The 26,734-nt window shown below is 39.7% G+C and overlaps 1 protein-coding gene across 5 annotated transcripts in view; it reads left to right on the top strand.

Annotated features, from left to right (window-relative positions):
- The window catches only part of CD96 (CD96 molecule), a 100,201-nt gene that overhangs the window by 46,303 nt on the left and 27,164 nt on the right, over positions 1 to 26,734 (top strand). For 3 of the 5 annotated variants that reach the window (XM_006073963.4, XM_006073964.4, XM_045165459.1), the window contains exons 7-8: positions 938 to 1,126; positions 10,394 to 10,486. In XM_006073963.4, the coding sequence (XP_006074025.3) occupies positions 938 to 1,126; positions 10,394 to 10,486 (282 nt within the window). The other 2 variants (XM_045165460.1, XM_025283762.3) reach the window with 2 other exon arrangements.

Raw genomic sequence — 26,734 nt, forward strand, 5'->3', positions numbered from 1 at the left:
TGTCAAGAAGCTGTGAAACAAAAGTTCTGAGCTACAGGGACAGAGTTCTACATTCATGTCCTGCTGCCATGTATGCTATTTGGAGGTGGTACCAACAGCAGCGGTTAAACAGGATTCTATTTCTAAAGAAGACTCACAGGACCCCAAATGATAGTGTTATAAATAAATAACAGCTTATTTCAGGAAAAGGATATAATCTAGCAACAATATCCTTAAAGTAAGGATATGGATCTCATGTACACATTTGAAAGTGAAGTGAAAGTGTTAGTCTTTTGGTCATGTCTGACTCTTTGGGACACTATGGATCATTGCTGGCCAGGTTCCTCTGTCCATGGAATTCTCCAGGCAAGAATACTGGAATGGGGGCCATTCCCTTCTCCAGGGGATCTTTCCGACCTAGAGATTGAACCCAGGTCTCTTGCATTGCAGGCACATTCTTTACCATCTGAGCCACCATCCGTCCCATGTACACATTCACAGCACCTCAAAGTGGAGGACCCAAAATGGAGTCTCAGCTGAGGTTGTTTTATATTTTTCTGGCCACTTGGGTATATTCTTGCTACTACTCACTCTCCACAGAAGAGACCTCCCAGGATCTCACTCAGGCCAGGGACAAATTATCAGTCTCACAGTTATCAGCAATGCTGATGAGCTGGGAAAACTTGCCTCCAGACCCACTAGACCGCTGGTTATAAATAAAGCAACACCTTTAACCAATACATTCCATACCTTGACCACCGATCAATGCCATGTAGGAGCTTGAACAAAACAGTTCAGTTTAATTTCAGGCCTGCCAGACAAATGGACAAGAGCTTCAGTTTGACCACCTTTAGACTACACCACTGTAAGCTGAACTGTCTCCAGCCATGCCCTGGCATCATTTTACAGCTCATATGGGAAATGTTGGTGACGAACCTTGTTCTTATCTGTCTTGTAGAAATGTATACCACTAGTGAAAAAAGAAAAAACAAAGATGGATTTTGGGAACTGAAGTCTGTTTTGACAAGTGTATATGATAATAAACCAGCCCACTCAAACAACCTGACCATCTGGTGTATGGCTCTGTCTCCGGCCCCTGGACACAAAGTGTGGAATAGCTCATCTGAAAAGATCACATTTTTCTTGGGTGAGTTATCTATTTAATGAGGTCAACAAGCGGGTGGCCAAGACTGCCATAAGTTCAGAACATTTCTAACTAAAACAAATAGAATACTGATTGTTTCCATGATATTTTAATCTCTGAAAACTCTCTCTACACTACTCAAAATTATTCGATTTCAAAGTATCAAACTTTTTTTGACTAAAGGGACTCTACTGAAAAGAATTTCTTCAAATAAAAAGTACCTAATTCCTGTTTCCAAGAATTTCTGGTGAATACAGTGAACTTTTTGTTCAGATTCAATTAATAATAACTCAATTAACTAGCATTTTTGTTAGTCTACCATATAATGAAATTTAACACTGATATATTGATAATCAAGAGAGTTTTTAAAATCCTAAAATTACTTCTGAGTCTATAAAAGCATTCATTTATATATAGCATATTTCATTCTAATTCTTAGGAATGGATAAGTCATGTTGTGTATGTGTGTTTGTTTAGTCATGCCCGGCTCTTTGCTACCTCATGGACTGTAGCTCACCAGGCTCCTCTGTCCACAGAATTTTACAGGGAAGAATACTGGAGCAGGTTGCCATTTCCTCCTCCAGAGGATCTTCCCAACCCAGGGATCGAACCCATGCCCCTTATGTCTCCTGCATTGATAGGCAGATTCTTTACCACCCTACCACCAAGGAAGCCTGGAAAAGCCATGTATACCATATCAGGATTTTAGTATACCTAGATTTGAAGCACAGAATCTCACACAGAGGATTTTTATGACTTCAAAGTTGATATGTGAGATCATTCTACTTATTGCAACATTTGATTAACCAGAATACATTACTCTGAACTGGATCAAATAATAAAGATTTACTACAAAAAAGGTGTGAACAAATGTCTTAACAAATATAGTGACAACAGATTGCCCATAAAAAACTGAAGTATGAAGTGACAACTGTCAACTGTTCTTATGTAACAACAAAGTAACACCTATAAAACTTAATTTTGCAAGTCATTATTACAACTCTGCAGAATCACTGACATCTTTTACCACCTTCCTATTTTCAGAGATATTATAGTCTATAACTTATAAAAACCAGAATAATTTATGAGGGAAAATGTTCCCTTTGTTTCAAAGCTACAGTCTGCATACTGGGTCCTTCCCAGCCCTGACACCAATGCCAGTGGTTGGTTCCTGTGAGCCTTGGATGGGCATGTGGCTCTGTGAGTGCATCCCCACCCTGCAGAAACAGGTGCCATTCAGACACCAGGACAGTAGCATCGTCGCTGCATCCCTGCCCATTCACCTTATTCTGTGAACTTTGAATTAATTATTCAGGAATGGTCATGAAATATCCATACTCAACGTGACCTAATTCCCTCAGAAACAAGTGCTCCTCCTTTCCAGAACACTGTACAAGGTTAGGGCTACAGTCTTGGAAGAGGGTAAAGGTAGATCGTTCTCACATAGATTTCCCAGTAGCTTTGGCAGAATCCTAAATCATCATAGACAGATTTTGTTGTTCTTGTTTAGTCGCTCAGTTGTGTCTGACTCTTTGCAACCCCATGGATTATAGCTCACCAGGCTTCTCTGTCCATGGGATTTCCCAGACAAGAATACTGGAGTGGGTTGCCATTTCCTTCTCCATGGGATCTTCCTGATCCAGGGATTGAAACCACATCTTCTGCATTGGCAGGCAGATTCTTTACCACTGAGCCACCAGGGAAGCATCACATTTGAAAAATATTTTATGATGTTAAGACTGTCTTTTGGTTTTTTGTTATTGTTTAAAGGCTATTTTTTAGAGCAATCTTAACTTCACAGCAAAATTAAGAGGAAGGTACAGTGATTTCCCATATGCCCCTTTCCCACATGTGCATCTTCTCCCTCGTTATCCACATCACCCACCACAATGGTGCCTTTGTCACCACTGATGAACCTACACCAACACAAAACAATTGCCCAAAGGCCTTAGTTTACTCTAGGGCTTCCTCTCGGTGATGTGCATACTACGGATTTGGACAAATGATGTACTCCTCATTATAGTGTCATAGAGCCCTAAGTTTTCACTGTCCTAATATAGACTCCTTTCACTTAATCGTATGCATTTAGGATTCCTCCATGTCTTTCCATGGCTTGATAGGTTTTTTTTTAGCACTGAATAGTATTCCTTTCAATAAGTATACCACAGTTTATATATCCATTCATCTACTGAAGGACACCTTGTTTGCTTCTGAGTTTGGGCAATTAAAAATAAAGCATTTATATTCTTTTCCCATATAGGCCATTCACTTTACTATACACCTGAAACTAACACACATTATAAATCAACTATACTCCAATAAAAGTTTTTAAAAAGTAAAGCTCCAATAAACATTCATGTGCAGGTTTGTGTGGGTCATGTGTTTGCAAATCCTTTGAGTAAATACCAAAGGGCACAATTGCTAGATTGTATTGTAAGAGTATGTTTAGATTTATAAGAACTCAACAAATTGTCTTTGAAACTGACTATATCATTTTGCATACCCACCAACCAGCAATGAAGGAGAGTTACTATTGCTCTACATCCCAGCCAGCATTTTGTATTGTCAGTATTCTAAATTTCAGCCATTCTAACAGGTGTAGCAATATTTCAGTTTTGTTTCAATTTGCATTTTCTGATGATATATGATGTGGAGTACGTTTTCATGTGCTTATTTGCCAAATGTATATTTTCTGTGGTGAGATGTCTGTCTCTGGCCCATTTTTAAATCAGGTTATCTGTTTTCTTATTGTTGAAATGTAAGAATTCTTTGAATATTTTGATAACGGTTCTTTATCAGATGTGTCTTTTGCAAACATTTTCTTCCAAGCTTGCCTTCTCATTCTCTTGAACTGTATTTGACTTTAATATCAGAAAATAGTGAATATTTTTAAGGTAATAAGGAAGAGCACTGATTCTGGTACTCAAAGCACACCATAATTTCAATGTTACAGGATAGCCCTGCTCTAGTATAATTTTAGGCTCTGAGCAGATGGTTAATTTTAAATTGTCAAATGAGTTTTCATCCTTTACAATCAAATATTAAAGATAATCAATCTTTAACAGTTCAATTTCCCAAAATTATAGCTTGTATTCTGCTCATGTTCTGATATCTAGCTTCATGAATGATTTAGAAGATACAGTTGAGGCTCCACACAGCACTGTCATTGCAATATCATATTTTCCCATTTGTTGTAAGTCCTTAAACATTTACTTGCAAACATGCTTTCTTCCTGCAGTAGTACTGCTGGATGCTTCACAAACTCTGGAGAAAGTTCTGATGCCTTGCGCAAGGATCATTGCCTTGCGGAAGAGTCAGACTATTATTGTAGACAGATATTGAAATGAAAACGCAGGAGATAAATCTGTCTCTCAGTGCTAAAATAGAGAAATTCTGAGACTATTATATAACAGAAAGGAGATTTAGGGAGAGAAGGGGAGGAGATTTTGCTCTCTTTTGTTCCCAGAAAAGAGTAATAATGTTGGAAGGCTAAAAGGTAACAGCCCTCTGAGATGCTTCCTTCCCCACCTACCCCTATCTTCCAGGACATTCAACTGCTCAGTGATTCTTACTCTAGAAAATTCAGGAAAGGGAGAGGATCAAAGTGAAGGTGACTTGTCAGGGAGCTATTTAGGTACTAAGGCCTAAAGAATTGTCATGATTCAACAGTAGTTTAAAAAAAAAAGACTCTTTATAAAAATATTCTAACATGTCAACCTAGTCTATGAGAATGTCTAATATTGTAGTGCTGCAGAATCAATGTTTTGACATATGCAAGGAGTTATTTTGTTTTGGGGCAGTAAAGGGACTATCTTATATTGTTTCAATTCAAAAGTTAAGTGCAGATACCTCCCCAGGGTGGGTAATATTCTGGCTATCATCAGCCTCAACAGAGATTTGTTGATTAAATTGATTTCCAACTGTAACAGCTGAGATCCAGACCTTTGGGATACAAGAGAGTTAAGGATTGATGAGTGGTTCACTGTGTGTAAGGGAGAGTGTCCATATGTGTTTGAGGATGTGGGAAGAAGATTCAAAAGGGATAGCTCAATAGTGGGATGAGAGGACTAGTGAATATGAAGGTGACATATGCCAGCCAAATTCTCTGGTTTCATGGTTTCCCACATACCTGTGACTGATCCCAGGAATGTTGAGTATATCAAGAAAGGACTTTAGTATACATACAGATCACCTAATGATCTTCTTAAAAAGCAGATTTTGATTCAGTAAGTTGAGGGATTGGGAGGGGCCTGAGAGTCTGCATTTCTAATAAGATCCTAAAAGTTACTATGGAGCACATTTTGAGAAGCAAGGACCTCCTCATTAGCTGAGTGAACCAGCTAATGGCTGAGTCAAACTCTGAGGAAGCTCTAGAATTGACCCCACTACCCTTGTGGGACACACATGGCCACTGCTGTCCATGAGGGTGGTCCTAAGAGCCCTGCTAGGCCTGTGCAGAGTGGACACACTCAGAAATGGATGAAGTGTTCAGCAGGCCAGCCCTTTACAACATTATGGTAAATGTAATGGTCTGAAAACTAGCTGACATGTTTCTGTTAAATTCTGTATTTGATTTTGGGAAATAAATTTTCTTTGTTAGGTTTTAGCCCCTCCTTTTTATACCCACTTAGTTTTGTTTCCCGGAGAAGGCAATGGCACCCCACTCCGGTACTTTTGCCTGGAAAAACCCATGGATGGAGGAGTCTGGTAGCCTGTAGTCCATGGGGTCACTATGCGTCAGACACGACTGAGCAACTTCACTTTCACTTTTCACTTTTCACTTTCATGCATTGGAGAAGGAAATGGCAAGCCACTCCAGTTTTCTTACCTGGAGAATTCCAGGGACGGGGAGCCTGGTGGGCTGCTGTCTATGGGGTCTCACAGAGTTGGACACGACTGAAGCGACTTAGCAGCAGCAGCAGCAGCAGGAGCAGTTTTGTTTTCACCAGGACAGAATTTCTACTTCATAGGCCAGTCTTAAACTAGAAACTCTTGAGAGCCTCAGCAAAGCTGTGCATCATTTTTGTCATAGAGCAAAGAGCTTATCTCAAAATGCAAATCTTGCAGTAATAACATCATAATGCACTGTGAAGCTAAGGACCCTGCAGCTTACAAAGATATTTGTGATGAAACCTGGCAAAATAATATCTTAAAATAGAAATAGGCAACAAATAAAAATTAAATGCTTCTTTCCTAATTTGGAAATCTAGGATTGAGCATAACTTATCAACAGCTTTTGTTCCAGTTGGCAAACATTTTCTGTTTTTAACCTGCCTGATAGTAAATATATTGTTTTGTGGACCATGTGGTCTCTATCACAATTACTCAGCCCTGCTATTGTAGTACAAAGGTAGCCATAGACAGTACATAAACAAATGGGTATGGCTGTATTTCAATAAAACTTTATTTGCAAATATAGACAGTGAGTGGAATTTCACCTTAGCTATAGCTTGCCAGTCTCTATTCTAATCAATCTACAGACAAAAACACCTGTGCATTATTTTTCCATACCCATGTTCCATCTCATTAAGGTTGCTATTTCTGTAAGGTGTTACCAAAAAAACCCAAACAAACTTTCTGGCCAGCCCAATAGTTTGGAAAATGAGGCTTATGCCTCATTCAGGGAATCTACCCCTAAATGAAAGATCAATTTTAAATATGTATCTGACTGCTGTTGTGGCATAAGCCTCATTTTCCAAACTATTGGGCTGGCCAAAAAGTTTGTTTGGGTTTTTTTGGTAACACCTTACAGAAATAGCAACCTTAATGAGATGGAACATGGGTATGGAAAAATAATGCACGATCTTCACAACCCAGATAATCACAATGGTGTGATCACTGACCTAGAGCCAGACATCCTGGAATGTGAAGTTAAGTGGGCCTTAGAAAGCATCACTACGAACAAAGCTAGTGGAGGTGACGGAATTCCAGTTGAGCTATTTCAAATCCTGAAAGATGATGCTGTGAAAGTGCTGCACTCAATATGCCAGCAAATTTGGAAAACTCAGCAGTGACCACAGGACTGGAAAAGGTCCGTTTTCATTCCAATCCTAAAGAAAGGCAATGCCAAAGAATGCTCAAACTACCGCACAATTGCACTCATCTCACATGCTAGTAAAGTAATGCTCAAAATTCTCCAAGCCAGGCTTTAGCTATATGTGAACCGTGAACTTCCTTATGTTCAAGCTGGTTTTAGAAAAGGCAGAGTAACCAGAGATCAAATTGCCAACATCCGCTGGATCATGGAAAAAGCAAGAGAGTTCCAGAAAAACCTCTATTTCTGCTTTATTGACTATGCCAAAGCCTTTGACTGTGTGGATCACAATAAACTGTGGAAAATTCTGAAAGAGATGGGAATACCAGACCACCTGATTGGCCTCTTGAGAAACCTATATGTAGGTCAGGAAGCAACAGTTAGAACTGGACATGGAACAACAGACTGGTTCCAAATAGGAAAAGGAGTACGTTAAGGCTGTGTATTGTCACCCTGCTTATTTAACTTATATGCAGAATACATCATGAGAAACGCTGGACTGGAAGAAGCACAAGCTGGAATCAAGATTGCTGGGAGAAATACAAATAACCTCAGATATGCAGATGACACCACCCTTATGGCAGAAAGTGAAGAGGAACTAAAAAGCCTCTTGATGAAAGTGAAAGTGGAGAGTGAAAAAGTTGGCTTAAAGCTCACCATTCAGAAAACGAAGATCATGGCATCTGGTCCCATCACTTCATGGGAAATAGATGGGGAAACAGTGGAAACAGTGTCAGACTTTATTTTTGGGGGCTCAAAAATCACTGCAGATGGTGACTGCAGCCATGAAATTAAAAGACGCTTACTCCTTGGAAGGAAAGTTATGACCAACCTAGATAGCATATTGAAAAGCAGAGACATTACTTTGCCAACAAAGGTCCATCTAGTCAAGGCTATGGTTTTTCCTGTGGTCATGTATCAATGTGAAGAAGGCTGAGCACCGAAGAATTGATGCTTTTGAACTGTGGTGTTGGAGAAGACTCTTGCGAGTCCCTTGGACTGCAAGGAGATCCAACCAGTCCATTCTGAAGGAGATCAGCCCTGGGATTTCTTTGGAAGGAATGATGCTAAAGCTGAAACTCCAGTACCTTGGCCACCTCATGCGAAGAGTTGACTCATTGGAAAAGACTCTGATGCTGGGAGGGATTGGGGGCAGAAGGAGAAGGGGACGACAGAGGATGAGATGGCTGGATGGCATCACTGACTTGGTGGACGTGAGTCTGGGTGAACTCCGGGAGTTGGTGATAGACAGGGAGGCCTGGCGTGCTGCGATTCATGGGGTCGCAAAGAGATGGACAAGACTGAGCGACTGAACTGAACTGATATATAGATATAGATATAGATATATACACATCCACTTGCATTTGCCAGGAACCAGGAATACAGTGAGAAACAAAACAATTACTTTTCTTGAGAGACATAGCAATGAAGTAATGAGGCCTTTGCTAGGATAAACATTGAGTACTATGAGCACATCACAAAGAACCCTAGGGTTCTTCAAGTTTGAGAGGCATGTAGTAGAAAGTTTGGAATGGGAAAGTCTTAGGAAACAGCAAACACAAAGATCAATAAGTCATAGAAAACATATTATATTTGGTAAATTGGGTTGGATTGAGGGTATGATTTTAAAGAGATGTAAAAGATAGAGATTCCCTGGTGGTCCAGTCAGTAAAAAATTTGCCTGCAATTCAGGAGACCCAAGTTCAATCCCTGGGTCTGGAAAATCCCCTGGAGAAGGGAATGACTACCTAGTTCAATAATCTTGCCTGGAGAGTTCTATGACCAGAGGAACCTGGAGGGCTACAGTGCATGCAGTTGCAAAGAGTCAGATATGACTGAGCGACTAACACTGTCAAAAGATAATAGGCAACATCAGGAAATGAAGATGGAAATTTAATGTGGGATTAAATCAGAATTAGATTTGTGTGTCATACTGAGGAGTTCATACTTGCTCCTGATAGCATGAGAGGAAGAGGATAGTCACTCTACTGACATATTCACATACTCTTCCTGTAACTACCCCTCAGAATACTTAATAGCAAGTGGTCATTTATGATAGCAAGTCACAGCCAACTGTGAGCACAACCTATAGTCAACAGCAATAACAAATTACCAATGAAAATAAAACAGAGATGCTTTTAGATTACAAAAACAAATTCCTTCCAATGTGCTATGTGCTATGAAGTGACATAAATTATATATACCTATTCCTTAAAGAATAGAAACAATGATATCATTTCTAACTAAATGTCCAAATAATTGATTCAGATCATCAGATGTGTAATACTATACTCATTATATATAGATATTATATAGATATTATATATATATATGCCATTATATATAGAAAAATCACAAAATTCCCTAGCCTTAAATAAAAATAACTTTATTTAAATAAAGTTAATTTAAATATAATTAAATAATTATATTTAATAATTAAATATTAATTATATTAATCCACATATTCCTAAAGTCAATAGGTCCTTCTGACATTTATAAATTGTTTTAAACTGCTGGTAGAATTATTTTACAGTATAACAATGAACTTTAAGGAACTGACCTGAAGGTATTATCATAAATGAAACAACATATATCAGCTTCTCTTTCATCCCAGAAACCCCACACACACACACACACGAGAGAGAGAGAGAGAGAGAGAAAAAAAAGTTGTAGCCAAATAAAAATTCTATGAAAAAAAATAGAAATTTTAGTCAGAGCACAGTAATACCATCAATCTTATGTCCATTGATGTCATGTCCTTTTGGAGAGCTGTATCATTGTTTCTACTCTTAGTGATGAAAAATATTTTTGTGGGTCTATGGATTTGTAAACTATATGGTTACTTGCCACAGGCCTCAAAACATTGCTGCTATAATTGTTTTTCCAGGTCTTGGTTAAATGCAGTGTTCTCCAGGAAGCTTTCCCTGGCCTCTCAATGTTGGTTGGTGCCCCTCCTTGCATCCTCCTGGCATCTTGCACTTCTGTTACCGTAGCACTCAGCACGGTGCCTGGCTACCTACCTATATTCTAGGCTGTATGCTCTTTAAAGATAGTCCTGTGTCTTTACCGTTCACCATTTTACTCCACTGCCTAGCCCATAGCAAGCAATAATGATGACTTTTAATCAATAATAATTTCTTAGATGAATAAATAAAGGTTTGGCGGGAACTAAGCTAATATTTTATCTTCCTGCCACAGTATTTTGTTCATTACCAGTGTCTGTTTAATCCTTCCAGGCTCAGTGGACCCTCCAATAGATTCTCCACTCAATGCTACAGAATCTACCCTTGGCACCCGACCTTCTCTAGCCAACAGCATATCTCCTACAGGTAAGAATGTTTTTATACTGTTTTACTTCCCATGAACTATTAATCCTTTAAGTAGATTGATAAAAAAATTTCAGAAAATTTGTATGATTCATGCCCCATTCTTATCTATGGAGATTTTAAATAAATATATTAAGTACTATTTTCATGGATTAAAAGAATTAGCACAACTTCCAAAGTCCTTCACTTTGCTGCTGCTGCGGCTAAGTCGCTTCAGTCGTGTCCGACTCTGTGCGACCCCATAGACGGCAGCCCACCAGGCTCCCCCGTCCCTGGATTTCTCCAGGCAAGAACACTGGAGTGGGTTGCCATTTCTGGCAAAACCAGGGTCAATAAATATTCAATGAGAAATTTAAATTCTGTATTTATTATTAAAGACGTTAATAAATTGACAGTGCTCCTCTACAACTGTGCTCTTAGTAGGGTGTTTAAGAAATTGTTGTAAGTAGGGATCCTGTGGGCCATAGGTAGGTAGATAGTTTTAAATTCAAATCTGTTCTTGTTCAAATTAATTTTGACAAAACTGACTGGGATGAGGACTTGAATTCAGCCTTCCAATGGCATTATTAATAATGGAGTTCAGGCTGGGTCAGTGTTACTATGGCAAAGGGATAGCAGTGACTTGCAGAAGTTGGCATTGATGCAAACAAATCATAAATTTCCATGTCTGTGGCCTTTATGTTTAATAAAGAACCAAGGTGACTTTCTCGAGCACAGAAAAGTATGTTCTACATAGAGTAGAAGTATGCTTTTTACTTCTTCTTTAATTAAAACTATCAATTTTAGCTCAAAACGAGAACTGAAAATGGAATAAAGCAAAGCAGTCACCTGAAATGAACACTTTGCTTAGCCTGGAGCCTTTGACAGGCAGCCTGTTGTCACTGTCACAGGTTGATGGCGCTCAGAGAAGGAAGCATGCGGCAGGGTGAGAAATGCCTGCAGACCACCCAGTACAAGTTTTGCACCCATCTATTGTTTCCTAGTTCTTAAGACTTTGTAATTTTCTCTCTTTTATGCTTCTTTTTCTTCCTCTTCTAACTCATCATTCAGCAATAAACCATAGTAAATTATGATATTCTTCATTCAACAAGCATTAGCATATTCAACAGTAATACCTTAAATCTCTCTAGTACTCTATGTGTTAGTTATCCATCGCTGTATAACAAATCACCCAAACAAAAATAAACTAGGTTTAACATATATATTGTCTCATGTGGTTTTACACGAGACAGGAGCAGCTTAGCTGAGGGTGTGGCTCAGGTTCTTTCATGAGGGTGGAGTCAGGCTGCTGGGCTCCCGTCATCTGAAGGCTTGACTGAAGCTGAGGGCTCTGCTTCCAAACTTGCACACGTCAGCAAGAGGTCTCAGCTACTCACCACACGGACCTCTCTACAGGGCTGCCTCTCTCTATGGCAGCTGTAATCCCCCAGACCAAGTAATTCAAGAAACAGAGTCACCAAGATAAAAACCCCCTGCCTCCTTATGACCCAGTCTACAAAACTGTACACCATTATTATTGCTATATTCTATCTGTTAAAAGCAAGTCACTACGTCCAGCTTATACTCAAGAGGAAGAGAATTGAGCTCCACCTCTTGAAGGAAAAAGTGTCAACGAATTCGTGTACAAAGTAAAGCAACCAGATTTTATCACTTAGAAAATGTTTGCACCTGGCAGGTTACAGTCCATGGGGTTGCAAAGAGTCAGACAGGACTGAAGTGACAGAGCATGCACACATTCATAATGGGAGGTAGCCGGAGTAAGCATCACCATTCCCATTCCCATTTTCCAGATGGGGACGCTGAGATACTGAGAGCTTAAGTGACCACATGACTAATAAGTGGCAAAGTTAGTGTTCACACCAAAGTCTTCTGAATATAAATCTAGTTCTCAATACATTAGATGCCATGTTTTTTCCAATTGGTCTTAAAAACTTCATGAGGACAAGGATATATATGTCATATTTGTTTTGCTTCCTCACACATACCTAGCACAGAATTGGCATGCAAAAATATTAGTTGAATAAGTGAATGAAAAAGAATAAATGAGAATAATGTTCCTTCACTATGTAGATATCATGTAATAGACTCTGTGAAGATAATTTGCTTCTGCCTTCAGAAAGATTGCTGTGTGCTTGGAGAGAGATGCACATATGAAAATAATAAGTCCAAACAGTAAGGTGAAAAGTGCCATGTTTTATAGAATTACAATACTGAAGGAGAGGTCATCGTTGTCGAGCTTGGTCACTCAGTTGTGTCCAACTCTTTGATACCCTTTGGACTGTAGCCAGCCAGGCTCCTCTGTCCATGGAATTTTTCAGGCAAGAATACTGGAGTGGGTTGCTTTTATCTTTGAGTATGGAAGGGTGTCTATGAGTTCATGAATCCAGGAAATGTTACAAAGAGAGATGAAATAAGCTGACCTTAAGTACATATTATATTTATTTGACAAGTTAAGAGCTTGGAAAAATATTTTAAACAAAAAAAATTGGGGTCACAAAGAGTCAGACATGACTTTGCAACTGAACAACAATAAACGAAAAGAACAGACTGAGCAGTTGTGCGCTGGTGAAGATATTCATGGGGATTTGAGAAAATATTGGTAGGTAAGTTCTGGTTAAAGGAGTGGGATTGTGTAGCAGAGAAGCAAGGATGAAGATTGGAAAATGCAGAATAAAGAGAGCCTTAAGACCAATCTAAAGATTCTAGTTATTATATCTTAAGAAATGGGAGGGACCTCATGAAACATTTTTAGAAAGGAATCTACATAATTCGTTCACCAAATGTTTATTGAGCACTTACTATGCACCAGATACTCTTTTAGGTGCTACAAATTCAACAGTGACTTTTTCTCTTTTTCAAAAGAAAAAGAATCATGATGATATATCATGGTATATACAGTTTGGCAATTGAAAGCATAAGTGAATTTCTTCCAGCTCAGTTTTCTACATGGTTAGTTGACATACACTACTAAACTGTTCCATCCGTTCAAATATCATTCTTATTTCTGTGAAGAAATTCAAGGAAAAGAAAACGACATTTGTTATTCTTAACGAGTCTACAATCTAATATAGCTCTAGTATTAGAGAAGTTGAAAGAGCACAGGCAAAGAAACATATTTGGTTAAAGCAGGAAAAATGCTACCTCATCTACAATCATACTAAGGTGATGTAGTTGGGAAATTCCTGAAAAATAAATATAGAGGCCAAGGATGCTACAACACAAGACAAAGATTTAATAGGGTCCAAAAATGTCAATAGTGCCAAAATTGAGAAACCCTGTTTACTTTCAGACTCAAGTAGCTCAAGTATAATAAGAGTAGCTATTTCTCACTTTACAAAATCTAGACCTCTGTCAAGATAGTAACAAGGTTATGTTTGATATATTTTCAAACATTAGTGGTTTTTATATGTAAAAAAAAACCCATGATTTAACATGGCTGCTTATATCTAAATGAAACTCACTTGCTTAGAATAAACATTGAATTATAACTGAAAAATCTAAATTTCATTTTGGCTAACCAGAGGGTGATTATGAAATCACATGATGACTGGCTTCCTCAGAAGCTGGTAAGGTTCACCTTTGCGTTCTTTTAAGAAAGGAAACGGGATGGAACATGTCATGAAAACCAACTTCAAAAGGCTATGGTTTCATTACAAATTCTAAGATCTAGTGAACTGTATAATCAGTCATAATTATTAAGCTACAGATCTTGCTGCAAACATCCAATTCATAGTCCTTTTCTCCCTAATGAAATTATATTCTTTAAACAAATGTAGAAAGTAATGAAAACAATGGAACTTCATAGCCAACGGCAAGAGTTACTTAGGAAAGCCCAGCTCAATACAGCCTGAATTCACGTGTTTTCTGAGTCCCAGCTGCTTTCTCAGTACTGTCCTAGGAAAACACAAGAGGCTGAAAAGCTGAGTGGTAAAATAGGCACATGCCTGCGTGGAATCATAGAAGACCCCAGACAAATTTAGGATGAGACAGTACTGGCATAAATCCAGGTCTTCCAGACAAGAATACTGGAGTGGGTTGCCATTCCCCTGTCTAGGGGATCTTCCCAACCCAGGAATTGAACTCAGCTCTCCTACATTGCAGGCAGATTCTTTACCATCTGAGCTGCAAATGGTAAAGAAACTGCCTGCCAGTGTAGGAGACATAAGAGATGTGATTTTGATCCCTTGGTCAAGAAGGAGGAAAGAGGAGGAGGAAATGGCAACCCACTCCAGTCTTCCTGCTTGGAGAATCCCATGGATGGAGAAGCCAGGTGGGCTATCGTCCATAGGGTCTCAAAGAGTCAGACATGGCTGAAGCAACTTAGCACATGCATACGTAGCCTCAGAGAGCAGACCTCAGAAATGCCACCCCTGACACTGAAAATCATCCGAGACCTTCCTTCACTAAACAACAAAACAGTGAGTGCCAACAATGAGCCAGGAATTTTTGAGGTGCTGGGATACAGATGTTCAAGCTGGATTTAGAAAAGGCAGAGGAACCAGAGATCGAATTGCCAACATCATTGAAAAAGCAAGAGAGTTCTAGAAAAATATCTACTTCTGTTTCATTATATCTACTACTGCAGGCAGGAACCCCTCAGAAGAAATGGAGTAGCCATCATGGTCAACAAAAGAGTCCAAAATGCAGTACTTGGATGCAATCTCAAAAACGACAGAATGATCTCTGTTCGTTTCCAAGGCAAAGCATTCAATATCACAGTAATCCAAGTCTATGTCCCAACCAGTAACACTGAAGAACCTGAAGTTGAACGGTTCTATGAAGACCTACAAGACCTTTTAGAACTAACACCCAAAAAAGATGTCCTTTTCATTATAGGGGACTGGAATGCAAAAGTAGGAAGTCAAGAAACACCTGGAGTAACAGGCAAATTTGGCCTTGGAATACAGAATGAAGCAGGGCAAAGACTAATAGAGTTTTGCCAAGAAAATGCACTGGTCAGAGCAAACACCCTCTTCCAACAACACAAGAGAAGACTCTATACATGGACATCACCAGATGGTCAACACCGAAATCAGATTGATTATATTCTTTGCAGCCAAAGATGGAGAAGCTCTATACAGTCAGCAAAAACAAGACCAAGAGCTGACTCTGGCTCAGATCATGAACTCCTTATTGCCAAATTCAGATTTAAATTGAAGAAATTAGGGAAAACCACTAGACCATTCAGGTATGACCTAAATCAAATCCCTTATGATTATACAGTGGAAGTGAGAAATAGATTTAAGGGCCTAGATCTGATAGATAGAAAGCCTGATGAACTATGGAATGAGGTTCGTGACATTGTACAGGAGACAGGGATCAAGACCATCCCCATGGAAAAGAAATGCAAAAAAGCAAAATGGCTGTCTGGGGAAGCCTTACAAATAGCTGTGAAAAGAAGAGAAGCGAAAAGCAAAGGAGAAAAGGAAAGATATAAACATCTGAATGCAGAGTTCCAAAGAATAGCAAGAAGAGATAAGAAGCCTTATTCAGCGATCAATGCAAAGAAATAGAGGAAAACAACAGAATGGGAAAGACTAGAGATCTCTTCAAGAAAATCGGAGATACCAAAGGAACATTTCATGCAAAGATAGGCTCGATAAAGGACAGAAATGGTAAGGACCAAACAGAAGCAGAAGATATTAAGAAGAGATGGCAAGAATACACAGAAGAACTATACAAAAAAGAGCTTCACAATTCAGATAATCATGATGATGTGATCACTGACCTAGAGCCAGACATCCTGGAATGTGAAGTCAAGTGGGCCTTAGAAAGCATCACTATGAACAAAGCTAGTGGAGGTGATAGAATTCCAGTTGAGCTATTCCAAATCCTGAAAGATGATGCTGTGAAAGTGCTGCATTCAATATGCCAGCAAATTTGGAAAACTCAGCAGTGGCCACAGGACTGGAAAAGGTCAGTTTTCATTCCAATCCCAAAGAAAGGCAATACTAAACAATGCTCAAACTACCACACAATTGCACTCATCTCACATGCTAGTAAAGTAATGCTCAAAATTCTCCAAGCCAGGCTTTAGCTATATGTGAACGGTGAACTTCCTTATGTTCAAGCTGGTTTTAGAAAAGGCAGAGGAACCAGAGATCAAATTGCCAACATCCGCTGGATCATGGAAAAAGCAAGAGAGCTCCAGAAAAACCTCTATTTCTGCTTTATTGACCATGCCAAAGCCTTTGACTGTGTGGATCACAATAATCTGTGGAAAATTCTTCAAGAGATGGGAATACCATACCACCTGATCTGCCTCTTGAGAAACCTATATGCAGGTCAGGAAGCAACAGTTAGAACTGGACATGGAACAACAGACTGGTTCCAAATAGGAAAAGGAGTACGTTAAGGCTGTATATTGTCACCCTGCTTATTTAACATAATGCAGAGTACATCATGAGAAACGCTGGACTAAAAGGAACATAAGCTGGAATCAAGATTGCTGGGAGAAATATCAATAACCTCAGATATGCAGATGACACCACCCTTATGGCAGAAAGTGAAGAGGAACTAAGGAGCCTCTTGATGAAAGTAAAAGTGGAAAGTGAAAAAGTTGGCTTAAAGCTCAACATTAAGAAAATGAAGATCATGGCATCTGGTCCCATCACTTCATGGGAAATAGATGGGGAAACAGTGGAAACAGTGTCAGACTTTATTTTTGGGGGCTCAAAAATCACTGCAGATGGTGACTGCAGCCACGAAATTAAAAGACGCTTACTCCTTGGAAGGAAAGTTGTAACCAACCTAGATAGCATATTCAAAAGCAGAGATATTACTTTGCCAACAAAGGTTCGTCTAGTCAAGGCTATGGTTTTTCCTGTGGTCATGTATGGATGTGAGAGTTGGACTGTGAAGAAGGCTGAGCACCGAAGAATTGATGCTTTTGAACTGTGGTGTTGGAGAAGGCTCTTGAGAGTCCCTTGGACTGCAAGGAGATCCAACCAGTCCATTCTGAAGGAGATCAGCCTGGGATTTCTTTGGAAGGAATGATGCTAAAGCTGAAACTCCAGTACTTTGGCCACCTCATGCGAAGAGTTGACTCATTGGAAAAGACTGTGATGCTAGGAGGGATTGGGGGTAGGAGGAGAAGGGGCCGACAAAGGATGAGATGGTTGGATGGCATCACTGACTCGATGGATGTGGTTCTCAGTGAACTCCAGGAGTTGGTGATGGACAGGGAGGCCTGGTGTGCTGCGATTCATGGGGTCTCAAAGAGTCGGACACGACTGAGCGACTGATCTGATCTGATCTGATCTGTTTTATTGACTATGCCAAAGCCTTTGACTGTGTCGATCACAATAAACTGTGGAAAATTCTGAAAGAGGTGGGAATACCAGACCACCTTAACTGACTCCTGAGAAATCTGTATGCAGGTTAGGAAGCAACAGTTAAAACTGGACATGGAACAACAGACTGGTTCCAAATCGGGAAAGGAGTACATCTAGGCTGTATATTGTCACCCTGCTTATTTAACTTATATGCAGAGTATGTCAAGAGAAATGATGGATTGGATGAAGCACAAGCTGGAATCAAGATTTCCGGGAGAAATATCAATAACCTCAGATATGCAGATGACACCACCCTTATGGCAGAAAGTGAAGAACTAAAGAGACTCTTGATGAAAGTGAAAGAGGAGAGTGAAAAAGCTGGCTTAAAACTCATCATTCAGAAAACTAAGATCATAGCATCTGGTCCCATCACTTCATGGCAAATAGATGGGGAACAATGGAAACAGTGACAGACTTTATTTTTCTGGGCTCCAAAATCACTGCAGATGGTGACTGCAGCCATGAAATTAAAAGCCTCTTGCTCCTTGGAAGAAAAACTATGACCAATCTAAACAGCATATTAAAAAGGAGAGGCATTACTTTGCCAACAAAGGTCCATCTAGTCAAGACTATGGTTTTTCCATTAATCACGTATGGATGTGAGAGATGGACTATAAAGAAAGCTGAGGAATTGATGCATTTGAACTGTGGTGTTGGAGGAGACTCTTGAGAGTCCCTTGGACTGCAAGGAGATGCAACCAGTCCATCCTGAAGGAAATCAGTCCTGAATATTCTTTGGAAGGACTGATGCTGAAGCTGAAACTCCAATACTTTGGCTACTTGATGCAAAGAACTGACTCATTTGAAAAGACCCTGATTCTGGAAAAAATTGAAGGTGGGAGAAGGGGACGACCGAGGATGAGATGGTTGGATGGCTTCACCGACTCAATGGACATGAGTTTGAGTAAGCTCAGGGAGTTGGTGATGGACAGGGAAGCCTGGCATGCTGCAGTCCATGGGGTCGCAAAGAGTCAGACATGACTAAAAGACTGAACTGAACTGAACTGGGGTATAATGAATGAGACAGGCAGCCCTCAGCTCCACAGAACTTACAGTCTAGCCAGACCACTTGCTTAGCCTCCCATTTCATTGACCACTAGATCATAGACCTTTTGCCTCTATCCCCTATTTTTATGTTTGAGCACAACTCTTGATCTGATAGCATTAATTTTTGATTTAAGCCCTCTCTAAAAAATTAGCTAATTTTTACAGTCTGGATCTTTCTACTCTTATAAGTTTTGAAAGAAATATCAAATCCAGTCTGTTTCTAATCACTGGCCAAGCTCTGCATGTGAGCACACCTGATCCTTGGTGAGCGGAGAGTCAGACATGAAGGGTACAGACTGAAGGAAGCATTACCCAGGGGATGCAATGAAACTACTAATTTATGAGAAAGCATGTCAGAAATGGATGGGGTCAAACTGGAATTAGATAAGATTAGTTTAACACAAATACAGGGCAAGCAGATCAGATCAGCTGTGGTCTGGATATTGGATTCTAAAGTTAAGAGAGGAGGATCCCTGCAAGCCAATGAGAAGCCTCTGTGATTTGTTTGTGATAGCAACTTCTGACACCTTCTGTGGCCATGACATACCTGGCTTTAAGGGTCAGAACACCTCTGTTGCTGTCTGGGAGTTTTATCATATGTATCCAAGCACTGAAAATTAAGAAAAAGAAATGAGTTCTGGGAGCAGGAAGAGTAGAATCAGAAAAGTTGCCCAGGGGATCTGGAAAGAAATATAGACACATGTGGAAGAAAGATGAGAGACAGATCTTCAGACAATAGTCTTGAGCAAAGACATAAAATGCATACAGGACATGGGAAGACAAGCGGGATGAGGCTGACAACTCTTGTTGGGGAGGGGGCCGCAAGTTGCTCAGGTGAGGTGGAACCAGGTGGGAATGAACTTAGGTTGTTTAGTTGCTAAGTCGTGTCCAACTCTTTTGCGATCCCATGGATCTAGCCCACCATCCTCCTCTGTCCATGGAATTCTCCAGGCAAGAATACTGGAGCGGGTTTCCTCTCCTCCAGGGCACCTTAGGTTAATGGGATGTGTATCTGGGCTGTGATCTGATCATCAACAAACAGCCACTATGGCTATTTTAATATAAGAAAAATGTAAGTAAAACAGAAGACCAAATGATGTAAATTGAAAGAGATAATGGTCTAAACTAAAATGGACGTATGTAGAAATGGAAAGTAATGTGTGTGACAGATGTCTCAGCAGGGTTGTCTGCCTAAATGTGGGAGAATAAATTAAACATTTCTAGTAAAACTATTGTACAAGGGTCTTCCAGGCTTTTTTCTACTAATTTTCCCCAATTTTTACCAACCGCTCTGATTGTATTGCATTACTAAGCAATAATTTTAATAATGTTTGTTAATATTTGGGTGCCTCTGGTGTGCCTGGCACTATTCTAAACTAGTTAATGTATTATCTCATTTGTTGTTGTTGTTGTTTAGTCACTGAATCATGTCCAACTTTTTTGTGACACCGTGAACTGTAGCCCGCCAGGCTCCACTGTCAATGGGATCTCCCAGGCAAGGATGCTGGAGTGGGTTGCCATGCCCTCCTCCAGGGATCGAACCCAGGTCTCCTCCATTGGAGACAGATTCTTTACTGTCTGACCGACTCCTCCCCAAAAAGCAATAGTATAGGTACTATCATTAACCCATTTTACAGATGAAGATACCAAAGCAGAAAGAGGTTAATTAACTTACCCAAAATTGTGCAGAAAGTGAAAGAGCCAAGATGGAACCTAGACAGTTAGCTTGAAAGCCTGAGTCTTACTGCCTCTGAGAGTACATGATGGGTGCTCAATAAATGTCACTGGACATTCAGTAAATCCCTTCTAGTATGATGTTGGTATTGTTGCTGTGAAAAGGTCAATATGACAGCTATGCCTGTATTAATCTTTCCCTTCTCTAGACCAGTGCTTTCTGAGAAATGCAGCCTCCAGAAGTGCAGCTAGCCTTTCCTCAGTTGGAAATAAACTGGAGAAAAATCTCCTTCTCCATTTGTTTTCCATTTTCCTCTCCACATCATTATACTATAATTCTTATTGCCCAGAGATATGTACAGTATCCAAATAAAATTTCAATGCTTTCCATTGAATTCTAGGAAATTCTGGACATTCCCTCTTTGTCACCAACATTCACCTAGGACACGCATTACAGTTCATTAAATAATTTCTCAATTCTTCCCATAGCTGTTGCACGTAAGTCAAGGGTAGCCTCCTTGATGACTGATTTACCTTGGGTATTTGTTTATTCAGTTTTCCCCCCTTGGGGTGAGTTACCTCTGGGGAAAAGCTATTGGAAATTCTTCAGTTCATTTACTAATTATTGAGTGTCTGTGAATGCACCACATGATGTGTGATGAGCTCTGTCCTGCCTACTGGTGTCTTCCCCCATAGGGGGAAAATTCTTTCTGGACCAGTAATCCAGCAATACACACTGCCTTCGGTCCTTCAGTGAGCACATGTTCCCCCTAACTATCTGCCTTCCATGGAAAAGAGTTGTATGTAAAAATTAAAATTTCATACCACACATCTTTTTTGTTGACCTAAGGCTCAATATCCACCTTATCCTGATATCAGGGGTTAATGAGGCTGACTCAGATGTATTTAGATGTATTTGCTGACCTATATTCTTTTAAGTTCAATTGTCCAGCTAATGCCACTGTGGGTTTAAAAGCTCTATTTTTATGCTGCAAATAAATTGATGGAATATAAAATTACACATTTGTCGAGGAGACTGGGTAACTATGTCAATAAATGCTATGTCAATAGAGTGGAAGGTCAAGTGAAAATATTACTATTTGAGAAAATAAGTTAGATTTTTAGCTTTAAGTCTACATAAAATTAGGCAAAGTCACAGACAATTGAGCTTAATGAACCAGATCACTATGACAGTAGCAGCCTAAACTTACAAATAAATTGTACCTTTGTTTTTAGTTGAATAAATAAGGTAAACTGAGTAGCTTAGCAAAAAGGATAATTTTCTTTTTTCCTATCATTCCCTGTTCAAATGAGCACTGTAGAGTTTCTGCCTAGCTTCTGAAAGAAATTTTAGGTAATTTTTTTCCTTGGTTTTTTTGGTGATTTTTGTATAATAATTATCCGGTCCCTTTCGGTCACAAGAACAGATTTGTATCCATAATTTAAAAAGCAGGTCAGTGTAATGTCAAAATTTGAAAAAGTTAATTCAGAACGTCTGTCCTTCCTCTCCACCAAGCTTGGGTCTACTTCGACTGTGGAATCCTGGAATGTCAGGTTCCCTCTTTCAGGTGTGCGGTGGGGAGCGGAGAGATGTAGCAGGTATGGTTGAAATTTCCTGGATCCATCCTCTTCTCCACTCTTACTTTTTGGCTTGAATTTCTCTTTGGAGATCACAAAATGCAGAAAAACGAGGAGGGGTAGGTAAGGAAAGATCTTCCTTGTCAGCTTTACTGTAATGTCATTTAGGTGCTGTAAGGATGAGGAAAATAAAAATTGCTATCTTGATTTCGTGGCGGCACGTCATCAGACTTCTCACTAAGCCGTGACTGGCCTGTGGATGCTGTCCCCTGTGGGCCATGCTGTCCTTCAGTCTCCTGCTTCCTGCGCCCAGCACCGCCTGCCCTCCTCCCCACCACCAGTTAGTGTCTACTTGGGGACTTTTTTTGTTCCTCTCAGTATTTTTCTTGGGTGAGATTTCTTTTTGTTGCATCCTGTTTTGTTTGGGAAAACATGTACCTCAGCTTCTGTTTGGGGGAGTACTCCTCTTCCTCAGCATGGCTGTATCTCCTCTCTATGCCCATTTAGCACTGCCACCCAAGCACAGACTCCCAGTGCAGCCTCTTTAGCCTGGCACCAGTCTTCTTTGTCCCACACTCCAATACACACAGGTCAAGAACTCTGAGTGGTCTCTTGAACCCACACTTCACTTGGCTAAGGTAAGGAAGCATATTCTTCTTCCCTTCCTCCATGAAAAGGGACTTGATTCACAGCTCCCTGACAACTCTCTCCAAAGAAATGCTCACCAGGACTGCTTCCATACACCTACACGGCCTTGGGGTGCATGATGAAACTGACAGAGCCCATTCTGCTCTAACTTCGCATATCCTTCATAGCTGGTCTAGAACTCTACTTTAGAAGTGAAGATGACTTGCCATATAATATCATTCTTAGCCTTTGGGACCTCTCCTCAAACCGGGGTACAAAGAGTTCCATTTGAAAATTCTGCTCTGCGTTATATGTTAAAATTAAAAGAAATTCAGTGACACCAACAACAACAAAAAAGAAAGAAGTCCTTTCTTTTTTGAAGAAAACAGTCCTATTCACAATAGCATCAAAATAGAGTAAAATACTTAGGAATAAATTTGAGCAAGAAAGTAAAATACCTGTATACTGATAATTATAAAACACTGATGAAATATGCAAGCACATGAAAAGACATCTAATGTTCATGGATTGGAACAGTTAATATTGTTAAATTGTCCACACTACTCAAAGCAATATACAGATTCAAAAATTTATTCAGTCTCTATCAAAATTCCTGTGGTATTTTTCACAGAAATAGAAAAAAAAAACCTAAAATTCATATTCACAAAAGACACCAAATAGCCAAAGCAATCTTGAGAAAGAACAGAGTTGGAAACACAGAGCTGTGTTTCATTGCTGAGAACACAGAGTTCTCAAGTGATTGAGAAACCACACCCTGATTTCTCAATATACTACAAAGATGCAGTAATCAAAGCAGTATGGTATATGCATAAACAGACATGTAGGCCAGTGGAACAGAATAGAGAGCCTAGAAATATACCCAAACTAATTCTCAACAAAAGTACCAAGAGTACACACTGAAAAAGGATAGTCTCATCAATAAATGGTGCCTAGGAAACTGGATATCCACCTGCAAAAGAATTAAATTGGACCCTTTTCTTATACCATATACCAAAATCATCTCAAAATAGATTAAAATTTAAATATAAGACCTGAAACTATAAAAATCCTAGAAGAAAACTTAGGGGAAAAGCTCCTTGACATCAGTTGGCCTCATTTATGACTTCTTTGATATGACACCAAAAGTTCAGGCAACAAAAGCAAAAATAAACAAGTGTCCTACATCAAACTTAGAGAAAAAAACAAACTAAAAACCTCTTGCACAGCAAAGGAAACAACAACATGCAAAAGCAATCTATGGGTTGGGAGAAAATATTTGTAAATCATATATCTGATAAGGGGTTAATATCCAAAATATATTAGGAGCTCCTTCAATTCAATAGCAAAACAAGAAACAACCTGGTAAAACATAAAAGACCCGAATGGACATTTTTCTAAAGGAGATATACAAATGGCCAAAAAGTATATGAAAAGCTGCTCATCGTCACTAATCATTAGAGAAATTAAAATCAAAACCACAATGAAATATCACCTCTTACCTGTTATCCAAAAAATTAAAGGTATCCTTGTGTTGGCAAGGGTATAGAGAGAAGAGAACCCTGACACTGTTAATGGGAGTATAAGACACAGATAATGGTCATGTATGGATGTGAGAGTTGGACTATGAAGAAAGCTGAGCACCGAAGAATTGATGCTTTTGAACTGTGGTGTTGGAGAAGACTCTTGAGAGTCCCTTGGACTGCAAGGAGATCCAACCAGCCCATTCTGAAGGAGATCAGTCCTGGGTGTTCTTTGGAAGGACTGAGGTTGAAGCTGAAACTCCAGTACTTGGGCCACCTGATGTGAAGAGCTGACTCATTGGAAAAGACCCTGATGCTGGGAAATATTGAGGGCAGGAGGATAAGGGGATGACAGAGGATGAGATGGCTGGATGGCATACCCGACTCGATGCACATGAGTTTGAGTGAACTCCGGGAGTTGGTGATGGACAGGGAGGCCTGGCGTGCTGCGGTTCATGGAGTCACAAAGAGTCGGACATGACTGAGTGACTGAACTGAACTGAAGATGCAGACTTTAACTGCAAATAGTATAAAAAACATGGAAAATGGTTTATGAAGTTCCTCAAAAATTTAAAAGTAGAACTACTATTTGATCCAGGAATCTCTCTTTTTACTATATACAGAGAGGAAATGAAATAAGCCACCTTTAAGAGATATTTGTGCCTTCATATTCACTGCATTATTCACGATAGCCAAGATATGAAAACAGTCTAAGTTCCCATTGACTAAAAAATATATATGTGTGTGTGTGTGTGTATATATATATATATATATGTATATAATTTGACCTTAAAAAAAGGAGATCCTGATGTGCAACATGGGTGAGCATGGTGTACATTATGCTAAGTGAAATAAGCCAGACACAGAAAGCAAAAGGACTATATGATCTCACTTACATGTGAAATCTAAAAAGAGTCTACTCTGGAAGCAGAGTATAATGGTAGTTACCAAGGGTGAGGAGATAGGAAAATGGGGCACTATTGGTCAAAATGTACAAAGTTGGAGTTAAGAAGGTTTAATAAGTCTAGAGATCTAATGTATAGCATGATGAATAGCTAATTATACTGTAATGAATGTTGGAAATTTACTGAGAATAGATTTCACGCATTCTCATCACATATACACAAAATTAACTGTGTAAAGAGATGATATATTAATGGGCTGAGTGTAGAAGTCATGTTACTATGTATATGTATATCAAATCATCCTGTGTACACATTCAGTTCAGTTCAGATCAGTCGCTCAGTCGTGCCTGACTCTTTGCAACCCCATGAATCGCAGCACGCCAGGCCTCCCTGTCCATCACCATCTCCCAGAGTTCACTCAAACTCACGTCCATCAAGTCGGTGATGCCATCCAGCCATCTCATCCTCTGTCATCCCCTGATCCCCCTGCCCCCAATCCCTCCCAGCATCAGAGTCTTTTCCAATGAGTCAACTCTTCGCATGAGGTGGCCAAGGTACTGGAGTTTCAGCTTTAGCATCATTCCTTCCAAAGAACACCCAGGGCTGATATCCTTTAGAATGGATTGGTTGGATCTCCTTGCAGTCCAAGGGACTCTCAGGAGTCTTCTCCAACACCACAGTTCAAAAGCATCAATTCTTCGTCACTCAGCCTTCTTCACAGTCCAACTCTCACATCCATACATGACCACCGGAAAAACCATAGCCTTGACTAGATGGACCTTTGTTGGCAAAGTAATGTCTCTGCTTTTCAATATGCTATCTAGGTTGGTCATAACTTTCCTTCCAAGAAGTAAGCGTCTTTTAATTTCATGGCTGCAGTCACCGTCTGCAGTGATTTTGGAGCCCAAAAAATAAAGTCTGAGACTGTTTCCATTGTTTCCCCATCTATTTCCCATGAAGTGATGGGACCAGATGCCATGATTTTCGTTTTCTGAATGTTGAGCTTTAAGCCAACTTTTTCGCTCTCCTCTTTCACTTTTATCAAGAGGTTTTTTAGTTCCTCTTCACTTTCTGCCGTAAGGGTGGTATCATCTGCATATCCGAGGTGATTGGTATTTCTCCTGGCAATCTTGATTCCAGCTTGTTCTTCTTCCAGCCCAGCATTTCTCATGATGTACTCTGCATACAGGAGACAGGGATCAAGACCATCCCCATAGAAAAGAAATGCAAAAAAACAAAATGACTATCTGGGGAGACCTTACAAACAGCTGTGAAAAGAAGAGAAGTGAAAAGCAAAGGAGAAAAGGGAAGATATAAGCATCTGAATGCAGAGTTCCAAAGAATAGCAAGAAGAGACAAGAAAGCCTTCCTCAGCGATCAGTGCAAAGAAATACAGGAAAACAACAGAATGGGAAAGACTAGGGATCTCTTCAAGAAAATTAGAGACACCAAGGGAATATTTCATGCAAAGATGGGCTCAATAAAGGACAGAAATGGTATGGACCTAACAGAAGCAGAAGATATTAAGAAGAGGTGGCAAGAATACACAGAAGAACTTTACAAAAA

This window comes from Bubalus bubalis, chromosome 1 (genome assembly GCF_019923935.1).
Source record: "Bubalus bubalis isolate 160015118507 breed Murrah chromosome 1, NDDB_SH_1, whole genome shotgun sequence".
Lineage (NCBI taxonomy): Eukaryota > Metazoa > Chordata > Mammalia > Artiodactyla > Bovidae > Bubalus > Bubalus bubalis.